The sequence below is a fragment of the Epinephelus fuscoguttatus genome, linkage group LG12 (genome assembly GCF_011397635.1).
Source record: "Epinephelus fuscoguttatus linkage group LG12, E.fuscoguttatus.final_Chr_v1".
NCBI classification, from domain to species: domain Eukaryota; kingdom Metazoa; phylum Chordata; class Actinopteri; order Perciformes; family Serranidae; genus Epinephelus; species Epinephelus fuscoguttatus.
Window position 1 is genome coordinate 41,831,583 of NC_064763.1, and position 20,621 is coordinate 41,852,203.

The 20,621-nt window shown below is 41.7% G+C and overlaps 1 protein-coding gene and 1 long non-coding RNA gene across 3 annotated transcripts in view; both read left to right on the forward strand.

Moving 5' to 3' along the window:
• The window catches only part of LOC125897785 (uncharacterized), a 181,063-nt gene that overhangs the window by 133,915 nt on the left and 26,527 nt on the right, over positions 1-20,621 (forward strand). The window lies entirely within an intron of this gene.
• LOC125897768 (stromal interaction molecule 1-like) overlaps positions 1,592-20,621 on the forward strand; it is a 38,229-nt gene continuing 19,199 nt past the window's right edge. For both annotated transcript variants that reach the window (XM_049591144.1, XM_049591145.1), the window contains exons 1-4: positions 1,592-1,739; positions 3,896-4,048; positions 17,677-17,807; positions 18,001-18,115. In XM_049591144.1, coding sequence (XP_049447101.1) covers positions 3,898-4,048; positions 17,677-17,807; positions 18,001-18,115 — 397 coding nt within the window. In that variant the 5' untranslated portion in view covers positions 1,592-1,739; positions 3,896-3,897. The remainder of the gene's footprint in view (positions 1,740-3,895; positions 4,049-17,676; positions 17,808-18,000; positions 18,116-20,621) is intronic.

Genomic DNA, 20,621 nt, shown 5'->3' on the forward strand with positions numbered 1-20,621 from the left:
ATATGGTAACAAAGCATTTTAGTGAAGATGCATTAACGATACGTATTTATTGTAAAGTCTGAGCTCTCGATACTTAAAACTGTGACTGTAAGTAAAGTTTGTGTAACAATTATGCAGACGTTTACACACTACTATACTTGTATTTCATTTACATTAATTTGGGAAGTTACCGACAAATTTCATTATGACATGTTGTTCTGCCTCCACATGTGCAACAGCTGTGAACAGAGATATTATATCTTCAAGCTGTCAATCCATCTGTCTGTCCCATTCTCGTGAAAGAGGTATCTCAACAACATCTTGAGGGAATTTCTTCAAATTTGGCACAAACATCCACTTGGACTCAAGGATGAACTGATACAATTTAGGTGGTCAAAGAAGATCAAGGTAACTGTGACCTTGTGTCTCTCATCCTTTGAATGTGATATCTTAAGAACAACTAAAGGAATTTCTTCAATTTTGGCACAAATGTCCACTTGGACTAAAGGATGAACTAATTAGATTTTGGTGGTCAGAGATCAAGGTCACTTTGAGCTTGCGTCCATCTCCTTCTCGTTAATGTGATATCTAAAGAACAACTTGAACAAATGTAGCACAAACGTCCACATAGATATGAGGATGCACTTGCGTCTGTCTCATTCTCGTGGACGCAATATCCCGAATACAACTTGACAGAATTTCTTCAAATTTGGCACAAACAGCCACTCGGTCTAAATAATGAATTAACTGAAGTGTCAAATGCTAAGGTAACTGTGAGCTCATGTCTGTCTCCTTCTTTTGAAAGTGATGTCTAAAGTACAACTTGAGGAAATTTTCTTAAAATCTTAAACGCAGATGTTCACATGGACTCAGAATGAACTGATTAGATTTTGGTGGTCAAAGGCCAAAGTGACTGTGAGCTTGCGTCCATCTCATTCTCATGAACGCAATATCCCAAGTACAACTTGAAGGAATTTCCTCAAATTTGGCACAAACATCCACTTGGACTCAAGGACTACCTGATTAGAATTTGGTGGTCAAAGATCAAGGTCACTGTGACCTTGTGGCCATCTTATTCTTGTGAATTTGATATCTCAGCTTCACCTTGAGGGAATTTCCTCAAGTTCGGCACAAACATCCACTTCAACTGAATGATGGATTCATTACAATTTGGTGGTCAAAGGTCAAAAATCAAGTTCACTGTAAGCTTGCGTCTATCTCATTCTTGAGAATGCAATACCCCAAGTAGATCTTCAGATTTGGCACAAATGTCCACTTGGACCCAAGGATTAACTGATTAGATTTTCTTGGTTAAAGGTCAAGGTTACTGTGACCCCACAACATGTTTTTGGCCTCTGTGGTCAGGTTGTGTCCCTGTATAATCATTTTGTGTCCCTCCGTGGTTGTTTTGCTTCTTTCAATTGTTTTGTGTCCCATTGAGGCGGTTTAGCTTCCGACCATTTGTTTTGCATGTCTCTGTGGCTGTTGTGTCTCATCCTGATTCTGGGATCATTTTTCACTCTATAATCTCTGAGCTCTGGGGGTTTTCCGGGTCCGTGAACGCAGCACAGGCGGAACTCTTCATGAGTCAGTTTTTTTTTTTCCTCAGCAGCAGTTTGTTGCGTTTCAGTCACGGGGTGGAGAAGTGAGGAACAAACTGTCAGATCATCACACTCAACACTTCTCTCTGATCACTGTGCTGAGATCGATCAGAGCTGATCAGAGCTGATCGATGGATTAGAGGAGCAGCTGCTGCAGAGGTGAGTGATGCCTTTAAAAGCCGTCTGTCCGCATCGAGTCTGAAACAAAGTGCAGCTGCTGAGGCGCGTTTTTCTGCAGCTGCACGACTGTTTGTCGGTGTGAAAGCGAACAGCTGTCCGACCTGAGCAGAACAAACACTGTATTTAACAGAAAAACCACAGAAGAAGAAGTTTACAGAAGCAGATTAATGACCCTCTGAGGCTGAAGCTGAAATAATTCACCTGGTGTTTCAGTGGCTCTGGTCACGTGCAGGTACAGGTGATGTTACAGTGGATTTTAACGATTTAGACTCGTTTCAAGAAAAGTTGATTTTCTGGTTCCGGCTGTTTGACATCAGAGGACAGTGAACGCCTCCTCAGTTTGTTCTCCGGATTTAAACGTGATGTTCTTTTGTCAAACATTGTGATGTGTAAATATTATATGAAAGCATCAACATATCAACACATCATCACATGACAAATATCATGTAACATGATTATTTTGAAGAGATGAGAGGTAAAAAGTAAAACACCTAGATATTTGGACTCGTTGAAGGTCTGAATTGTTCCTGACTGTAGGGTGCTTCAACCCTAAATGTGATCATTTTGTGCCCCTTACGGGTGTTTTGCTCTGTCCATTGTTTTGCGTCTTGGTCATTTTGCGTCCCTCTCTGGTCATGTTGTGTCCCTGCATGGTTGTTTTGCATCTGTCCATTGTTTTGTGCCCTTTTAAGTTCATTTTAGTGTGCCTTTGTGAGTTGTTAATTCTGAAAATAATTTCTTTATGTGTTATGTTTGTAGAGTTTTAGATCTGAACTGATATTTAATTTTGAGTCCTTGAACACTAACACACACTCACACACACACTTGTTTATATTATCTTGAACTAAAGTTCCCAAAATGCACAACTTGAACTTGACTATTTAAACTCCAAGACGAATGAACTCAGTTTTCAAAGTAAAACGTTTCAGTGTTATTTAACTCTGAGAGTCAGCTGCCAAGATTTTAATCATCCTGGTAATTATTTGCTTCCGTTGACGTGACGGATAACGGTCTGTGTTACGTCCTCCTGCCCCCAACCAGCTGTGAGACACTGGTACAACCCTCAGGAGCTGATGGGTGGTCGACTTGATGTCATGATACATGGACGACTGAACAAGTCCACCGGCTCGGGGCCCTGCACCAAAACCTCTGTCTGAAGTCACTGTTAAAATCTGTAGTTGGGATTTCTTAGCACAGAGAAATCCACTGGTAACAGGCGATAGACTCTTTTCACATAGAGCGCTGCAGGGATGATGTTTCTTTATAGGCCGACCCTGAAGTTGGCATCGCCTGGTTCCCCTGACACAAAGCCAACTGGAATTTTCCCTTGGATTTTGGATTGTTGCAGAAAATAAGCTCTCACATGTTTTATTCAGCAAGATAATCTTCACTAACACCAGTGTCATGATTTCTGAAGCCTAAATGCAGTCTCCAGAGGTCATGAGCCAACATTAGGCTATAAACAGACTACACCAGAGTTATGAAAAAGAAGTAACCACGGAAACATTGTCACTGGCCTTCCTGCTGCTCTCTGCTGTTTACTAACCTTTTTTCAGGTACTCGTCTGCAGAGAGCTGGACACGGCTCTGGTCCTCTGGCAATAAGAAAAGAATCTATCGCCTGTTTTCAGAGGGGTTTCCTGCATTTAAAAAACCTGCATACACACTAATTTATTTATTAATTTTTAGAATGTATTTGTTAATTATTTAGTAATTAACAGAGAACAAAACAACCTAAAAGACACAAAGAAACATACAACAACTTTTATGAGACTCGAAACGACCACAAAGATACAAATCAACAACAAAGAGACGCAGCCGTGTTGTTAGTCGGTCCAGCACAGAGCCAGTCGGACCAGTTTGTTTGTGTCACTGGCTCCCAGCAGCCTGCAGCAGCCTGGTGAAAGATGTAAAATATGTTGCTACAAACGTTAAAGGACTTCAGTCCTGTTGGAAAATAAAATCTGCTCCGTCTCTTAGACTGATCTAATGAGACAGGTCAGTGACAGTGACTCGTTACAGACACAGTGAACAATGTCTCATGCTTATGGAACGAGTCACATGATGCAGACGGGATGATTTTTAATTCATAAATGTGACTTTTATTTTGAAATGTTTCTTCCTCTCTTTCCACAGACATGGAGGGTGTGTGTGTGTGGCAGGTGTGTGTGTGCATCTTGGGTGTGTGTGTCGGGGCTCAGAGTTCATTGGACAGAAGTGACCAGGCCCACCTGGACCATCATCATCATCATCATCATCATCTGGTCTCTAATAGCAACACAGCCTCAGGTAGGAAACAAAGGTTACAGTGTTGTAACCCTGGTTCTATAAGCACAGGCTCCGCCCTCTACTGGACTCTTTGGGTACAGTGGGCGGAGCTTGATTAATGAACGCTCTGTCGTGACATAACTTTGACTGATCCTGACCAGCTGAAGGTTTGTCGCCAGAGCATTTGCAAACTGAAGATCCACAAGATTAAATGATTTTATCCTCATTCGGATTCGCGCTACACCAGTAGTCGGCCATTCGGCCACGCTCTGTAGTAGGGCTGCCACTAACGATTATTTTCATTGTCAACTAATCTGTTGATTATTTCTTCGATTAGTTGACTAATCATTTCATCGAAAAATGTGTTAAAATGTTGAAAAATGTCGGTCTGTCTCGCCCAAACCCCAAAATTACGTCATCTAATGTCTTGTTTCATACTCACGCCAAAGGGTTTTAGTTCACTGTCATGGGAGAGTGTGTAAAGCTGCCAATATCTGAACATAAGAGGCTGCAGTAAGAGTAATCTGGGGTACTTTTATAGTACTTCTCTATGAAAAATGACTCAAACCGATTAGTCGACTACTAAAATAGTCACTGATTATTTTAATAGTCGATTAGTCATCGATTAGTCAACTAATCGTGGCAGCCCTACTCTGCAGCCAAAAGTGTTCAGAGCGACTGCTCTGTGGACCCAATGATGCAAAAGTAACACTGATCATCAGGATAATTTAACACCATGGAAGTGATTGAGTTCATATCAGCCTCACACACCCTCCATTACTGAGCGTCCAGCAGTGACTTTGACCTGAATATCGAGATTACAGCTAAATGGAGACAAAAGTCTTTCCCACACTGAGCTGCACTTTGCGTGTCAAATTTCAAGTCAATCAGACTTACGGTGTGTCGGGGTGTGTCCTTTTAAAAAATAGAATGTTGAACCTTTGTTATAGCGCCCCCATCCGGCCAACTGGCGACTTGTTTCTTGAGCAGAACGTGCACAGGACTTCCAATCGCTGGTGAAAATTTCATGTGTCTCTGGTGTAACGTCATGGTAACTTAAGAAAACATTTCTGAAGGGAAGAAGAAAAAAGTGTTTCACTGGAGTTCAATGTTTCCTCCACTGCCTCAGAGACAATACTACATCCTGTCCTTCTGTGTGTGTGTGTGTGTGTGTGTGTGTGTGTGTGTGTGTGTGTGCAGCAGAGATAGCGTGGGAGCTAGCTGCTAGCAGCTCACCACAGCTTCCTGGACGTGACAGAAATAGACTTCTGTCTCTGTTTCGTTTAGAGGAGGCGACGGGTCCCGCCGTCAGGTCTGAGAGCCAATGGGAAGAGAGGAGAGTCCTCATATGTCAGTGACATCACTTCTCAAAGTGTGAAAGGAAACAGGCCACAACTTTTGATTTAACAGTTTCAGTCTCAGAATGAGACGCTAACAAGATCTCTGTTAAAAAAATATCTGCTACACTGCAGATTATCTCCAGGAAGTTACAACATGTAACTGTAATATTTCACAATAAATTATTATCACCTCACAGGCTTTTACTGTGACATTTAAACAAATTCAGAATTTTATTGTGAAATTCATGCAGTTAAATACAGTAAATTACAAATACATAGTGTTATATCACAGTAATGTAACAGGCTTTAACCGTAAGGTTACAGTTAAACATCATAATTTCACAGGAGCTTTGGGGTTGTCCGTATGTGCTTTGTTCAAGTTTGGCCTCTGTGGACTCAGTGATGAATTGATAAGATTCTAGAGGGCAGAGGTCAAGGTCACTGTGACCCTGTATTTCTCATTTCTGTGAATGCGATATCTCGAACACTGTGAGGGTATTTCTTCAAATTTGGCACAAACATCCACTTTGAGTCAAGGATGAATGAATTAGAATTTAGTGGTCAAAGACAAATCTCAATGTGACTTTGCATCCATCTCATTCTCGTCAGCGCAAAGGCTCTAAAAAGCCTTGAGGGAATTTTCTCAAATTTGGCACAAACGTCCACTTGGACTCAAGAATAAACTGAAGAGATCACTAGAATATGGTGGTCATACGTCAAAGGTCACTGTAACCTTGCATGCATCTCATTCTTATAATCATAATATCCCAAAAACACCTTGAGGGAATTTCTTTAAATATGGCATTAACAACAGCTCTAAAAACCTTGAGGGAATTTTCTCAAATTTGGCACAAACGTCCACTTGGACTCAAGAATAAACTGAAGAACTTACAAGAATTTGGTGGTCATAAGTCAAAGGTCACTGTAACCTTGTGTCTGTCTCATTCTCATGAATGCAACATCTCTAGAAGGCCCTTAGGGAATTTCTTCAATTTTGGCATAAACGTTCACCTAGACTCAAAGATGAATGAATTAGAATTTGGTAATCAGTCTTTTTATGCCTTTGAGCTGATGATAGCCATGGCTGGAGGCACTATGTTTTCAAGTTGTTCTCTATCCGTACGTACGTACGTACGTACGTCCCATCCTTGTGAGCCCAATATCGCACAAAATGCCTCAAAGGAATTGCTTCAGATTTGGCACAAACGTCCACTTTGACTAAAAGATGAAGTGATAGGATTTCAGAAGATAAAGGTCAAGGTCACTGTGACCTTGTCCTTCTCATTTCTGTGAATGCGATATCTCACACACCTTAAGTGAATTTCTTCAGATTAGGCACAAACATTCAATTGGACTCAAAGATGAATGAATTAGAATTTGGTAATCAGTTTTTTTATGCCTTAATTCTGATGATAGCCATGGCTGGAGGCATTTTGTGTGCAGGTTGTCCATCTGTCCATACATCTATCCTGTCCTTTTGAACCCAATATCTCTACAAAGCCTGAGGGGAATTTCCTCAGATTTGGCACAAACGTCCACTTGGACACATCAATAAACCGATTGGATGGTCAAAGGTAAAGGTCAGTGTGACCTTTTTATCTGTCTCATTCTTGTAACCACGATATCTCACAAACACCTTAAGGGAATTTCTTTAAATTTGGCACAAATGCCCACTTGGACTGAGGAGTACAGTAAATTTTGTGGTTGAATGTCAAAGGTCAAACAGTATGATCTCACAAAACATGTTTTTAGCCATAAGTCAGAAATTCACACACTAAATATGACAAAACTTCACACAAATGTCCAACAGGATAAAATAATGAAGTGATGAGATTTTATATCCAAAAGGTCAAAGGTCAGCTTGACTGTGACATCATCATGTTTTAACGTCATATCTCAGGAACAGAAGGGGAGACATTTGGTCAGACACTGAATTGGTGACTCTAATCTTGAAACTGATTGTGTAGATCTTCTGTGTGTGAAGCATCCATGTTGCAGAATTTGTAGTTTCTTTGCAGCAATATTTGAAGGGTTGTCGTCATGGCTCCACATGAGTCTGACAGACATGGATTTAAACTGTTACTGCAACTTGGCTGGTTCGTGGAGGAATACAAACCATAGTTGGTAATTCTAGTTTAGGAGAATATTCACTTTGAAGTTTCTCTGTCAGAAGAAGAAACTCTTTAAAGGTGCATGATGGGAAGTGGAGTGTTGGCGTGTGTTCAGGCTGAGCTGATGTGCAGTGTGTGACTTTGACTTCGACCTTCCTCCTGTTTTAATTCTATTATCTCAGTATTTTTATCCTCACAGCTGCTGATGTTAATCCTCAGACCTTTAACAGACGCTGCCTCCTCACCTGTCACTCGCTGTACCTCTCACTCTTCTTCTGTGGTGTTCTGTTGGCCGTCTCAGCAGATGAGAGGGAAACTTAAGCTGGTTTTATATCTGAGATCAAAGGGTTAACAGCTGTGGAGATACCTCTGTTATAGCATTTAATTTGTAGTTCTGCATCAGATTTCACCCACTGACAGCACTACATGATATACATGGTGTAAATCATCCCCCCTCAGACAAAAAAAATGTAGTTCCGTAAGTTAGGTTCAGGAAAGTAAAGTTATGTAGATTAAGTTTAGGGAAATCAAGTTACTTAGGTTTGGTTTAGGAAAGTAAAGGTATGTATGTTAGGTTTAAAGCTACGAAGGGTTAGGTTTAGGAAAAATAAAGATACAAACCTTTTGTTATATTTTTCAGCTTGTTAGCATTTTTACACTCAAAGCAGTTTCACAACAAAAAAATTTAACCAATTTATCACAACTTGAAGTTATCTGTCACCTAATGTTACACGGGCCCATATTATTTTTGCCTTGTAAGTGAAAACCTACTTGATAATAAATCTGACTCTGTATCCATTGAGAGAGCTGCAGCGGCGAAACAGGCTACGATATAACCACTCGGTGAAGGTGCGGCCCGTCGATCCAGGGGCCTGTATCACGAAGCGAGATCAACCTTTCCTGGTTACCCAGACCTATCCTGGGTTGACTAACCCTAACAATGTCAATCAGGATAATCGGTATCACGACGCTGGATATCAACTCGGTAACTCAACCCAGGGTTGCTTTATCAAGAGCCGTGAACGCGCACGCAGCGGACCAATCACAATCATGAGAGAAGCGCAGCGTCACTGAGCGTCACTGAGCGTCCTCACAGAGCGCCGTATGTGAGGAAAAAAAGGATTTCTCATGTGAGGATCAGAGATTAATTCTACTAAAATATGAGGAGGAGAAAAGCAGCATTAGAGAAAAGGCCAACACTGTGGCAGCTGCAGGAGGAGGAAACATGCGTGGCAACGCATAACGGGATGAATAATGTTTAGTTTTAGTTTAGATTAGTTTATTTGCACATAATGTTAAAAACAGACAGTATAACATTTACAAGATTAAAAAAGAAAAGTGCCGGAGAGGTTAGAAGCCACTAAAAGCTTATCAAAGAAATTCCCCTGTCAAAACATCAATGAAATCATATAATAGAGAAGAAAAGAAACGGGTGAGGAAAGAAGAAATAGAGGAGAGAGGGAAAAATCAAGACAACACAAGGCAGCAAATAAAATGATGTGTAGGTTAAATGACTCATCACTGGTTCAAGTAGCTACAGTACCTGTACCTGTACATCTGACACTGATCACACCCTTGAATCCCATGAAATCAATGCTGCGCAGATGAACTGCGTGTATTACAATTAGCGACTAACATCATTGCGTCTGATAAACTGGTCTTCTTTGTCATAACGTTATATATGCTACAATAAAGCTTAAAGCTGACGCCACAATTAAATCATATCAACACCAAACTGATAGTCTGAATAAAATCATCCTGATATTGAGCTGTGTTAGAAATTAACAGCTGTGCAGAAATATACCTAGTGTCCCTCTTTAAAACACAAAAAGGAAAATCCCTCAAACACCATGAAGTGTAGACATGATAGGCTACTTTCCACATTTCCAGCAGCAAAGCTGTCAGTTAGGCCCATTATCTTTAACAGGGATCATTTCCTCCAACAAAACAAAATGTTGGCACTAATTAATGGTGCTATTAAGTGTCCGCTAATGATCAGTTTCTTTCTTATGAAGGGCTGGGATGAAAGTTCCACTTCTTTCCACTCCTTTGTGAACAGTCTTTTCATTGTCTGTTGTTGTTGCTTTCTTTTCTTTTTAATGTTCAAAATAAACTTTCAAATCAAAATCAATCAAATGAATTAAACTTCCCGTCATGACTGGGCTGCATTTCTGTCAGCCATCAACAGCTGATTGGCCAGTGGGTGGTGCTTTTTATAGGATCAGATTCAACCCTGAACTTACCCTGCTCCGGAGCAGGATAGCCGTTCAGAGTAAGTTACCATGGTGATCTACCCCGATAAGAACTGAACCGGCTTCGTGAGACCGAAAACCCAGGGTTAACCCTGAAGTTACCTCGCTAAGACATCAATCCTGCTTCGTGATACAGGCCCCAGGTCATTAAAAGGCTCAGGTTGTTATTATGATTTTCTGACAACATTATGGAAATGATCCCTGCAGAGATGTGAAACATTGTGCTGTACTTTTCACTCGGTTGAATCTGTCTCGTTCTGAAACCTCAGGAGAGGTGATTTGTTGCAGGAGGACAATGGTGGAGTGAGAGTTGTATAGAGTAGCAGTAATAGTTGTGTTGGAGTACAGAGAGTGTATCTTACTCTTTTCTAAAATATTTCCAATGTCTTGGCTGAATATTTAGCTAATTTCATCAATGTGGAAAAGTCTGAGATTTCAGAATGAAACTTCTTTAGCGAGTTTTGTTCACAAAAGATCGGAACAAGCAACAGGTGAGGAAAAATGTAGGGCTGCCCCCCCGACTAATGATTTTCCTAGTCGACCAACAGTCCTCATCAGGGTCCATCAGTGGACTAGTCTCCTGCATGTGTCTGATATGAATGTAATGATTAAATGATATATTTTGGTGGTTTGAGTTGAAGGTGTGAGAAAGAATAGTATCAGTAACATTGTTAACACTGTGCTACATTACAGAGAAATACAAACCGTACTAATGAACCTTCATTAATATAGGCCTATATTTTATCTCCAAGTGCACGTCACACACTGAGCGAGCCGCCTGTTAATGACGCTGTGGGCTAATGGGCATGTAGCTACTTCCATGTTTCAGATGATACGTCATGTTTGTAGTCGACCAATGAAGATGAGTTTACATATCACCTTGGGTTCGTCCTTCACCTTCTCAAAATGATCCCACACTTTGGATTTCCTGCCCGACATGTTATTAACTAGCCTGTGGAATAACCGCAGGTACCAGCCCTGGAAATGAACCTGACTCCTGTATGACTGCTGAGCGTGGACACTTCCTGTGTCTGTCCTTTCAGATTAAACTCCCACATGGTCCAGTCATATAGGTTTGGATTTATTTTGATAAGGCGCAGCTCCTGATACAGTTTCACATTTTTTTTGTTTGTCGTTTTTTATTTACTTATTCATTTTTTTCTGCGACTAGGTGACCAATGAAATCTTGCAGACTAATGACCTTTCTGGTCGATTAACGCTTGGCTAACTATCAGGGGGCAGCCCGAGAAAAGTGTTCCATTCCTCTGAAGGGATCTTTTCCACAGTGTTGTCGCAGACTTTGTAAAACAATCTGAGAACACAGAAACACAAAAACAAACACTGTTAATGGACTGACAGGGCGCTCGGAGTGTTTACACTGCAGCCTGTTCTGCTGCTGCTGCGGTGTCACCAAAGAACAGGAACATAGAGTCCGGGTTGAAAAATACCAAAGTTTACGTCTAAATATCGAAGTTCAGCACCTACCTGTGGGCTACAACTTGACTTCCCGTTATTTATTTTGCCTATATTCGTTTGTGCCGAATGATGTGTGAGCACTTCCTGTTTACAGTGTGCTCATGGACGTACAGACATCTGTCGCTGGATCAGTGTGACACTGAAGAAAACTTCAAAACATAAAGACTCTCGGGAAGCTTCTGCAGCCTCTTCATGCCTCTGAACTGGTGATAGCCGCCCCATACTGGTGAACACCATATCTTAAGCCTTAAGGGAATTTCCTCAGATTTGGCACAAATGTCCACATGGACTTAAGAATGAACTGATTTGATTTTGGGGGTCATAGATCAGAGGTGAAGGTCGTAGGGCACTGATCTGTCAGTCATCATTACCTTGCATCTGTCTCCTTCTTGTGAATGCAATATCTCAAGAACACCTGGAGGGAATTTCTTCAGATTTGGCACAAACGTCTATTTAGACTCAAGGACGAAGTAATTAGATTTTGGTGGTCCTAAGTCAAAGGTCAAAGTCACTGTGACCTTGTCCATCTTATTCTCATGAATGTGATACCTCAAGAGCACCTTGAGAGAATTGTTTCAAATGTGGTACAAACATCCAGATTTAGACTCACAGATGAACTGATTAGATTTTAGTGGTCAAAGGTGAAAATTATGAAGTGATGACATTTTATATCCAAAAAGTCAAAGGTCAGCTTGACTGTGACATCATCATGTTTTAAGACATTTGGTCAGATACTGAATTGGTGACTCTAATCTTGAAACTGTGCTGATTGTATAGATCTTCTGTGTGTGAAGCATCCATGTTTTCACTGACATGGATGGAGACTGTCAGAGACACTGGACTGGTGGGCGGAGTCATACAACCACAGGGTGGACTGGTGGGCGGAGTCACACAACCACAGGGTAGACTGGTGGGCGGAGTCATACAACCACAGGGTGGACTGGTGGGCGGAGTCATACAACCACAGGGTGGACTGGTGGGCGGAGTCATACAACCACGATGCAGTAACTCTAGTTTTTTCATAATGGACATTGGATGTAATGGCATCCTTTGTTCAAGTCACACTTAATCTAAAATTATGTGTATCAAGTTTGTGTGATCACATTACGAAGTTACTGAACTACATTATTGTCCTCCTCGAATAGATGATGACAAATCATTGGTCCAAACTACTGTAACTAACCTCCTGAACACCTGCATGCACCTGTCTGTCTCACCTGACCCAGTGTCTGTGCCTCCTCTCTCTCTACCTCCCAATCAACTCTCCCAATATGAAGACGTCTGTTTTAAACCAAACAGGCCAGTTAGCTCCACTCAGGCTGACTGTATCTGTCTGATCTCTAATCTGTCCTAATATTTACCCAAAGAGGCAACACACACACACACACACACACACACTGAACAGCTGATATTTAAACTGCAGTCAGAATTGTTTGACATCTGGAATCGGCTGCGGCTCCATCAGAAAACAAACTTGAGCAGGTCAAAGGTCACCGCAGGTAGAAGTACTTGAAGTGTTTACTTAAGATAAAGAACTGACAACACCTTAAAAACACTGCATTCAAAACTACGAGGGGAAAGTGTTTGACGCCTCGTTGGTCTAAAACCCAAATTACCACACAGCTCAGTTCGGTCGTGCTCTCTTCAGCTTTGTATTAGCTGGATCTTTTTTATCTGCTAAGAATCTTGAAACATCCACGCTTCATTCCATCCGACTGTAACTGGATGTATCGCAGTCTCAGTGAAACCTCTCCGAACTTCAACTAGTTCAAAATGCTGCAGCCAGAGGACTCACCTAATCTATCTAAGAGTCCACGTTACACATACTTCAGCATCTCTACACTGGTCACCTGTGCGTAGAATTTACTTTGAGCTTTTGATGATTACACTTAAAGCACGTTACTAGCTAACGTTAGCTAACATTAGCTACTGATTTCTGCTACTAGGTCAACAGTTTCCAAAGTGCTCCCTGCTGGGTGTTTTCAGGCCCTGTGTCTTGTGGAGGATCTGGGCTTTATTGTATTAGGTCTGCTTTTATTCAGGATTTATCTCATTTCTTGTCGTTTTTAAAGGGCCAGTGTGTAATATTTGGCATGGTTTATTGTCAAATCTGAATCTGAATCTGAATATTCTACTCATTAATATGTTTATATAAGTGTATAATCGCTATAAAATAAAATTTGTTTGGTTTTTGTAGCCTTATAATTATGCTTTTATATATATATATATATATAGCAAGGGCCTTGCTTTAGAGAGGTTGCCATCTTGCACCGCCACGTATGTACGGCAGACCGAGTGGACAATCCAGCCAGCCAGATAACGCGTTTCGCGTGTATAAATAAACCAACGAAGACAGCGGAAGGAAGGAAGAAGAAGGAGGAAACAGCAGAGAGTGTTAGTAGTTTGTCGATAGAGAGTAGTGAAAAGTTTTTTTAGTTATAAAGTTTGCGAATGGACCACACTTACCACGCAACAGGAGAGAATGAACCCAAACCGTCATCTGCGAGGAAAAGAAGACGTAACTTCACTCCTTGTGATGCACTCTCTGCGGCGCTTTTCCTCCTGATGATATATCTCCTCAACAATGGTAGCACCGAATCCCATTCTGTGCATTCAGCCTCTCTTCTCGCCCACTCAGCATCAAACACATAGAGTTCCTCATCTGTATGCTCCGGCTCAAACAGGTATGGCTCTGGGTCTGTGTCCGCTACAAGAAACTCTTCAAAATTGCGTTCAGAGTCGTCCATTGCAGCTACTATAGTCCGGAGATATTGCTAGGCTAAATAAACAGCTGAGCTCTGTTTACAGGCTACGCTGTCAGTCAGTGTGCAGGCTGGAGATTGGTGGAGCAGAGAGGGGAGGGGGTACCCGCTAGGTATGGTAAACGAGTATGTGTGTATGAAGTGCGTCTGTTACGCCAGAAGAGTCAGAGTTTGGGACGGAGTGGAGTGTTACCGGAGTTTTTGGAGTGCTCAAATAAACGGGCCTTTTTCCCGAACGCTTCTCTGGTCTCCTGCTCGTGAGGGATTCATTACAATATCGTAACATGGTTTAGATTTCTAAATAAACATTCACCTCGTCGCTAGATAGACCTACTCCTGAAAAACTTGTGTCTGCGCAAGGCTTTTTGTCCCTACGAGGCCACCATCATTTACCCGACGGGAGGGGTGAGCGAGTGAGCCCTGCAATCTAGAATTTGACCACTGATGTCACTGTTTTCAACGGTTTTCAACCCATTTTACACACTGGCCCTTTAAGTCTTTTTTTGAGCATAAATTGTTTTTATTATCAGTATTTTGGACGGTGCCCGTTTACCCACTGTAAGTTTACGAGCATGGCGTCTGCACATGTACAGAAGAAGAACGAGCATGCAGACAGCCACCTCTTACAGCTCTGCTGCACCGAATCTGCTCCAGCTGTTGTCAACTGAAATATTTAACGTAAAAGCATCAGTACCACAGTGTGACAGTACCAATTTCAATCAATCAATCAGTTTTATTTATAAAGCCCAATATCACAAATCACAGTTTGCCTCACAGGGCTTTACAGCATACGACATCCCTCTGTCCTTATGACCCTCACAGCTGATCAGGAAAAACTCCCCAAAAAACCCTTTAACGGCGGAAAAAACAGTAGAAAGCTCAGGAAGAGCAACTGAGGAGGGATCCCTCTTCCAGACGTGCAATAGATGTCGTACAGAACAGATCAGCATAATAAATTAACGGTAATCTGTATGACACAATGAGACAGAAAGAGAGAGAGAGAGAGATGCAGGACAGACGGTAATGAGAGTAGCTAACAACTAGGGATGGCAAACAATCAAAATTCATTATTCGATCATCAAAAAAATTAACGATCAATTATTGATTAACTGATAAGTGAGTATTTCAAAAAAGAGAAAACAAAACAGTGCATTGCAGACTGTCGCTGCAAGAGAGCACTGCTGCCCCAGTTTTGAGCTTCAGCCCCTCAGGCCAAAGAGGAAGAATGGCGCGCATGCGCAGTTCACCCCTGGGTGTTTACAGCCGTTGCCAGCCAGAGTTACAGGCTTCAGTTTTCAGCAAAACCTCCGTCTTTCAATGGTGTAGTGTTTTCAGAGGCCTCAAGGGAAGCCGCCGAGGCTTTGGAGAGCAATGAGAGCCTCCATCTGTTTCTGATTTTTTGCCTGGCGTAGGTTCGGCGGGGGTCTCGTTGGCACGGCGGCTCGCCGGACCTATGCCAGGCATTGTAGGGGAAACACTGCGACTATCGATCAAAATTATTTGTGATTGATCAAAAGCCTTAACAATTAATTATCGATAATCGAAAATTGATGCCCATCCCTACTAACAACAATATTAATGAAGGTAATAATATTATAATTATAATTCTGGCTGTTGTGGTACAATATGTTGAAAGTATATATTAATATCTGATAGTATACATATGTGACAATAATCATATAACAGTAGAAGTATGACTAACGATAACAGCAGCAGCAGGAGGCATCTGGCAGGACCACGGCAGCAGCACAACCACACACGTCACGCTGTCCAGGCACCGCTGTGATATGAGTTAATCTGAGAGACAGTGGAGCACAAAGGCTCCGGAGAAGAAGCCGAGTCAGTGACATCCAGAATGGCCGAGTTAGCAAGATGCAGTAATAGGATACGAGAGAGAGAGAGAGAGAGAGAGAGAGAGAGAGAGAAGGAGAGAAGGTGCCCGGTGTATTATAGGGGGGTCCTCCGGCAGACTAGGCCTAAGTCAGCCTAACTAGGGGCTGGTACAGGGCAAGCCTGAGCCAGCCCTAACTATAAGCTTTATCAAAGAGGAAAGTCTTAAGTCTAGTCTTAAATGTGGAGACGGTGTCTGCCTCCCGGACCGTAACAGGAAGATGATTCCACAGGAGAGGAGCCTGATAGCTGAAGGCTCTGGCTCCTGATCTACTTTTGGAGACTTTATGGACCACGAGTAACCCTGCGTTCTCAGAGCACAGTGTTCTGGTGGGATAATATGGCACTATGAGCTCTCTAAGATATGACGGAGCCTGACCATTTAGAGCTTTATAAGTTACAGTAGGATTTAAATTCAATTCTGGATTTTACAGGGAGCCAGTGCAGAGAAGCTAAAACAGGAGAGATATGATCTCGTTTCTTAGTTCCTGTTAGTACACGTGCTGCTGCATTCTGAATTAGCTGGAGAGTTTTTAAGGACTTACCTGAAAATAGGGAGTGTGACAGTACAGGTACTGGATTTAAAGTTTGACTCACAAATCAACAACATTTAAAACTGTACACACACACACACACACACACACACACACACACACACACACACTCTCAGCTGAGCGATCATGCAGAGACTCTCAGAGACGTTCTGGAGGCTGAAATGACCAAATGTAGTCATGAATGAAGTTCTCACTCTGATCTGTTTAAAACGGCCTCTGTTGTCATGGCAACGGCGGCAGCAGTAGAATATAGTGTGATGTGATGGATGACGGTGGATGCTAGCTGCTAACTGAGGCTAACAGGAACTGAGGCTGTTGCTGTACACTGCTGCTGGTTTCACTGTCCTCTACTGTGTGTCTTTTACTGCGTTTCTATCCTGAATTTCTTTTCTGCACTCGCTGCTTTCTTTACGGTCCACTTTGTTTCTTTACTGCTGTCAGGTTTCTTTCTTTACTCTATTGTTTCTTTACTTTTCTTTACTCTACTGCATTTATTTACTGCTGTTTACATTTCTGTATGTTTCTGTAAGTTTCTGCACTTATTTTCCTGACCGTCCTCTTCTGGGTTTCTTTACTGCTGTCAGGTTTCTTTCTTTACTGCACTCTGCTGCATTTTTTCCTCTGCTTTACTTTCCCAGCGTGTCTTTAGAAAGTTCTACTGTGTCTCTTTTGTACTTTATGTAAAATAATAAATTCAGAGTATTTTCATGGCACGATATTTCTGTTTTTACTTCAACAGTCATCAGTAATTCTTCCTCCACTGTTCTCAGGAGTTCAGTGAAGCAGAGCTGTGATGTGTCTCCGTTCTCTGACCCAAACAAAGATGGCAGCCAGAAAAGATGGATGTTTACTCGTCCTGTTGCTGTTTTTGGCTCCAGGGAACGGAGACGTTTGTCAAACTGACACAGACTCAGAGTCTTTACCTGCTGGACGGGCAGGAACACAACACTGCAGTGTGCTTGCATGCTCGATGAAAATTCCTATGAGAGGAGATTATTTTTGAGACCACAGAAGTGATATTTAGTATTTATTACCTACAAATACTAAACTAAATCTGAGCAAATCTGTATCAGCAGGTTTCTGCTTTTAAAAAAAACATTTTCATTTTCTCAAAATGTCCTCTTGCACACTAATATACTTTGATACCTTCCGCCTGTTGGAGATGTATTATAATCATCAAAATAACAGTACTACTGGTAATAACAACAATAACAATAATAATAATAATAATGACAATAATAATATTTGTATTCCTGTGTTATAGATCTGTGTGCAATAGACAAGCAGCTCTGTCAGGATGAAAACTCGCTCCTGAGTTTTGAGGCGATCTGCAGCATCCACAAACAGATGGACGACGACGCAGACGGCACGGTGGACACCATGGAGACGGACGAGGTGAGACAGAAACACCAGAAGAAGAATACTGTCCTTCTTTCTGCACTGAAAACGTCCTTTTCTCCTGCGAGCCTGCAGAGCTCACAGAGACTCTGACTGTCCTTAGTGAAGACTAATTGATGGAAAATCCTCTTGTTGATGTCTCACCCCCCGTCCCTCCCCCTCTGTCCCTCTACCGTCCCTCCCCCCTCAGTTTCTCAGGGAGGATCTGAAATATCAGGACCCCAAAGCTGCAAAGAGCAGCTTCCACCGAGCCGACCTGCATATCAGTGTGGAGGACATGTGGAGCACCTGGAAGAGCTCTGAAGGTGAGAGCTGCACCGACGAGACATTATCCAGAGATATCTGCAAACTGATAACTGTCATTCTTTACTTCATTCTTCTGAATGAGATATCTCAAAACGGCCATCAGGGAATTTTTTCAAATTTGGCACAAACGTCCACTTGGACCAAAGAATGAACTGATAGATTTTGGTAGTTAAATATCAAAGGTCAAGGTCACTGTGGACTTGCATTTGTCTCATTCTCGTGAACGCAATATCTCACGAACGGCTGGAGGGAATTTCTTCAAATTTGCCACAAACGTCCTCTTTGAGTCAGTGATGAAATGATTAGATTTTGGTGGTCAAAGGTCAAGGTCAGTATCACCTTGTGTCCATCTCATTCTGGTGATCGTAATATGAAATGTAATATGTAATAAGAAAGCCTTGATGGAATCTTTGTCAAATTTGGCACCAACGTCCACTTGGACTTAAGGATGACCTGACTGGATTTTGGTGGTCAAAGATCAGGGTCACTGTGAGCTTGCATTTGTCTCATTCTTGAGAATGCAATATATCTCAAGAACGCCACAAAGGAATTTCTACAAATTTGGCACAGATTCACCTGGATTTAAGAATGACCTGATTAGATTTTGGTGGTCAAAGATAAAAGGTCAAGGTCACTGTGGCCTTGCATCTGTCTCATTCTTGTGAACCTGATATCTGAAGAAGGACGTGAGGGAATTTTCTGAAGTTTGGCACAAACCTACACTTAGACTCAAGATTGAACTGATTAGAATGTGATGACTGATGGTCAAAGGTCAGTGTGACCTCAAAACACATGTTTTTGGCCATAACTCAAGAATTCATCCACTAATTATGACCAAACTTGACACAAATGTCTAACAGGATAAAATAAAGAAGGTCAAAAGGTCAAAGGTCATCATCACTCCGACTGGTGTCCGGAGTCATACAACCACAGGGTGGACTGGTGGGCGGGGTCATACAACCACAGGGTGGACTGGTGGGCGGGGTCATACAACCACAGGGTGGACTGGTGGGCGGGGTCATACAACCACAGGGTGGACTGGTGGGCGGAGTCATACAGCTATTAATTCTAAAGGAACTAATTCTGTTTTCTGTCGTCTTATTGGTTCATAAACAGTCTGTATGTTGGCATTAGCATGTTAGCATGTTAGCATCAACAGAACCGGCAGCATGTTTAAGTTCCTCCATTTTCACACAAACAGTCAGATGTCTGTTTGAGCTGAAGGAAAAAACAGCAACAAACATCATCAGAGGAACTCATGAGCCAAAGAGATGTGAGGTTTCCTCTCAGTAAACACAAACAGCGATGCATCATCTCCGCTCAGCGTTTGTTTACTCTGTAAACAAAACAATGACATCATCACCTCGACTCACAGAACCAAACCTCCTTTTAGAAATCCGAACTTTAAGGTTCATGTTGTTTTAAAGACGTCAGAAGATATAAGATTTATCTGCTCTGGAAGGTTCTTTAAAAGAAGGAAGGAAGGAAGGAAGGAGGAGAGCAGAAGAGAAAGGGATGAAGAGCGGAGGGGAGGAAGGAGACAGGAAGACAGGAAGGCCAGAAAAAGTGGACAGAAAAGAAAGAAGGGGAAAGAAAGGAATACAAAAAAGGACAGAAGGGAAGAAGGAACAAGAGATGGAAAAGAAGGGAAGGAGGACAGAAGGAAGGAAGGATAATTCAAGAAGGGATGAGAAAGAACAAAAGGAAGAAGGAAGGAAAGATTGGTGAAAAAGAGAAAACACAAGGAAAGAAAGAGAAGGAAGGAAGGAAGGACAGTAAGGGAAAAAGAAATAGGAATGAAAGAAAGAAAGAACAAAAGAAAGGAAAGAAGGAGGAATGGCAGAAATAAAAGTGACATAGGTCAAGAAGGAAGGAAAGAAAGGAAGATAGGTAGGATATATAGGAAAGAAGAAAGCAAAGAAGGAAAGGCAGTTAGGAAAGAAAGAAAGAAGGAAGGGAGGAAGGGAATAAATACAATATAACAAGGCAAGAAGGAAGGAAAGGAAAATGAAAGTTGAAAGTGAAAAGGAATTAAAAACTACAAAGGGAAAGGAGAAAGAAAGAGGAAGAGGAGAGAAAGGAAAGACAGGAAAGAAGAAATAGGAAAGAAAGAAGAAAAAAGATGGTGAGGAAAAAAAAAGATGAAAGAAACACAAAAGAAAAGTAGGAAAGGATGAAAGAACTAGGAAACAAAGAGAGAGAGAGAGAAAGAGAAAGTAAGTTAAGAAGAAGGAACGGAAGAAAGACAAAAGTGGCCTAAGTCAAGAAGGAAGAACAGAAGGAAGGAAAGAAAGACTGAAGTGTAAATTAATGAAAGAGGGAACAAAGGGAGGAGGGAAAGAAAGAAAGACAGACAGAGGGGACTAACGAGCAGAACGGCTCATTGAGATAAAAATAAAATCCTATTTTCAGCTTCACTTAATTTTCCGGCTCAGTTTGTCTCAGACGTGACGTCAAAAAGAAGAACATGTTTATTTATAGCAGGGACAGTATGGACACATGGTC